At 52.3% G+C, this 1,511-nt stretch overlaps 1 protein-coding gene across 1 annotated transcript in view; it reads right to left on the bottom strand.

Annotated features, from left to right (window-relative positions):
• The window catches only part of Pmar_PMAR000341 (hypothetical protein), a gene marked incomplete at both ends in the record, with an annotated part of 687 nt that extends 127 nt beyond the window's left edge, over window positions 1–560 (bottom strand). Inside the window, one exon of the mRNA XM_002764412.1 lies at window positions 1–560. Coding sequence (XP_002764458.1) covers window positions 1–560 — 560 coding nt within the window.
• Between the last annotated feature and the right edge of the window lie 951 nt (window positions 561–1,511).

Consider the following 1,511-nt stretch of genomic DNA (forward strand, 5'->3'; position numbering starts at 1 on the left):
TGTGGTGGTTGCTTCCTCACTACTGAATGATTTCCAGTCATCATGTCAGGTTCGACAGGAAGAGGACGGAAGTAATAGGCGCTGATGTACGCATTGCCGACACCATTGTACATCTTCACGGTCGGGTAGTAACCAAACCAATGCCCAAAGGTGCCTCCGTGGACATCAACGGTGAGATAACGGAAGTCCTCATCGTTGACGTTGTACTCTTTCGTCTTGGCGTAAACCGTCACGTCGGTGGCGACGCTGTCATATTCGTCCAATTTGAAGTCACCCGAGTAAACCCCAAACTTGGTAGTCTTCCGGGTATCAAAGAAGTCACCCGGCATAATATCAGTAATATCGCCAACGGCACTCGGCATGAAGTCCGCGGCCTCGCTATGGACACCACCCATACCGTGGTGGAATAGGTAATGAAGCATTTGAAAGAAATCCTCATGATCGCCGTTGTCAGTCGGTGGCTGTGGAGGCTTCGTCGGCAAGATGCTCTCTTCAGACGGCTTGTGGTCATCGGCAGCTGCCTGCCAAAGGACGATGGAAAAGAGAGCAAAGCGGATCATAGGAGGAAAGGCTGAGACTACCGGCTACACTGCTTCGCTATTATTGCGTGATGCTATAGTTAAGTGAACAAGGAAGTAGGCCTATCATGGGAGCAACTTTGCATAGATCCAGCTGTCACAAGCCATAACAACGTATAAGTAAATTGCGGGATGCCTATCCAGGTCAATCACTCGCCCCGGTCGTTTCGGATACTCTCGTGTCAGTTTTCAGCGGAATCTTAGGGACGGCTTCGCAGCGTGAGGAATTGTAATACATCGCTGAATCTCATACTCGATTTATTCAACTCCAGACGAATTTTTCTCTGTTCTATGGGGTTACCCTCTAAGACAAACAACAAAGCCTTGAGGCAGTCCGATAAGGACTATAGATTAACTAACAAAGGTAGAAGCAGTGCTTCGATACCAGGTCTTCCAGGCCTCCCATCTGGGCGCTCTGGCAAGAGTTCGGCGAAGTGTGGTATTAATTCGCTAGCTCAGCCGGCGCAGTCACCAGGTTCGTCAACGAACCGTCACGACAAGAGTTTAGAGAAATCAGGTAGAAACTCTTCGCCTAAGCGCTTTGCTCTAGTTAGGGATCCGTGTTTCTCCGATATGAATTCACGTTGTGATCTATATCCGGATGTCTGCGAACGTCACTGGGACAAGATGCAGTCGGACATGCTGGCCAATGAAGGCGCGGACGGCAATAGCTGGGCAGACGAGTGCCCTATAGAAGCGGATGTCTCGATGGATCAGCTGGAGGCAGACGTGCTGGACTTTCAATATGGCGGCGCACCTTCCTCCCCCGCGTCCTCCACCCCTGCGCCCCTCTTTCCCCCTTCCCCTGCGCGCGAGCCTTCACCTCCTCGCCCCTACCCTTCGCGAGACGGAAGCGGTGACTCTAAGCTATGCTCTGGTGTCTCGGACGGCCAGCAGGTGCGCCAGGCGCGGCTAACGCCAATCCTGCACCAG

This window comes from Perkinsus marinus (genome assembly GCF_000006405.1).
Source record: "Perkinsus marinus ATCC 50983 genomic scaffold scf_1104296977516, whole genome shotgun sequence".
Lineage (NCBI taxonomy): Eukaryota > Perkinsozoa > Perkinsida > Perkinsidae > Perkinsus > Perkinsus marinus.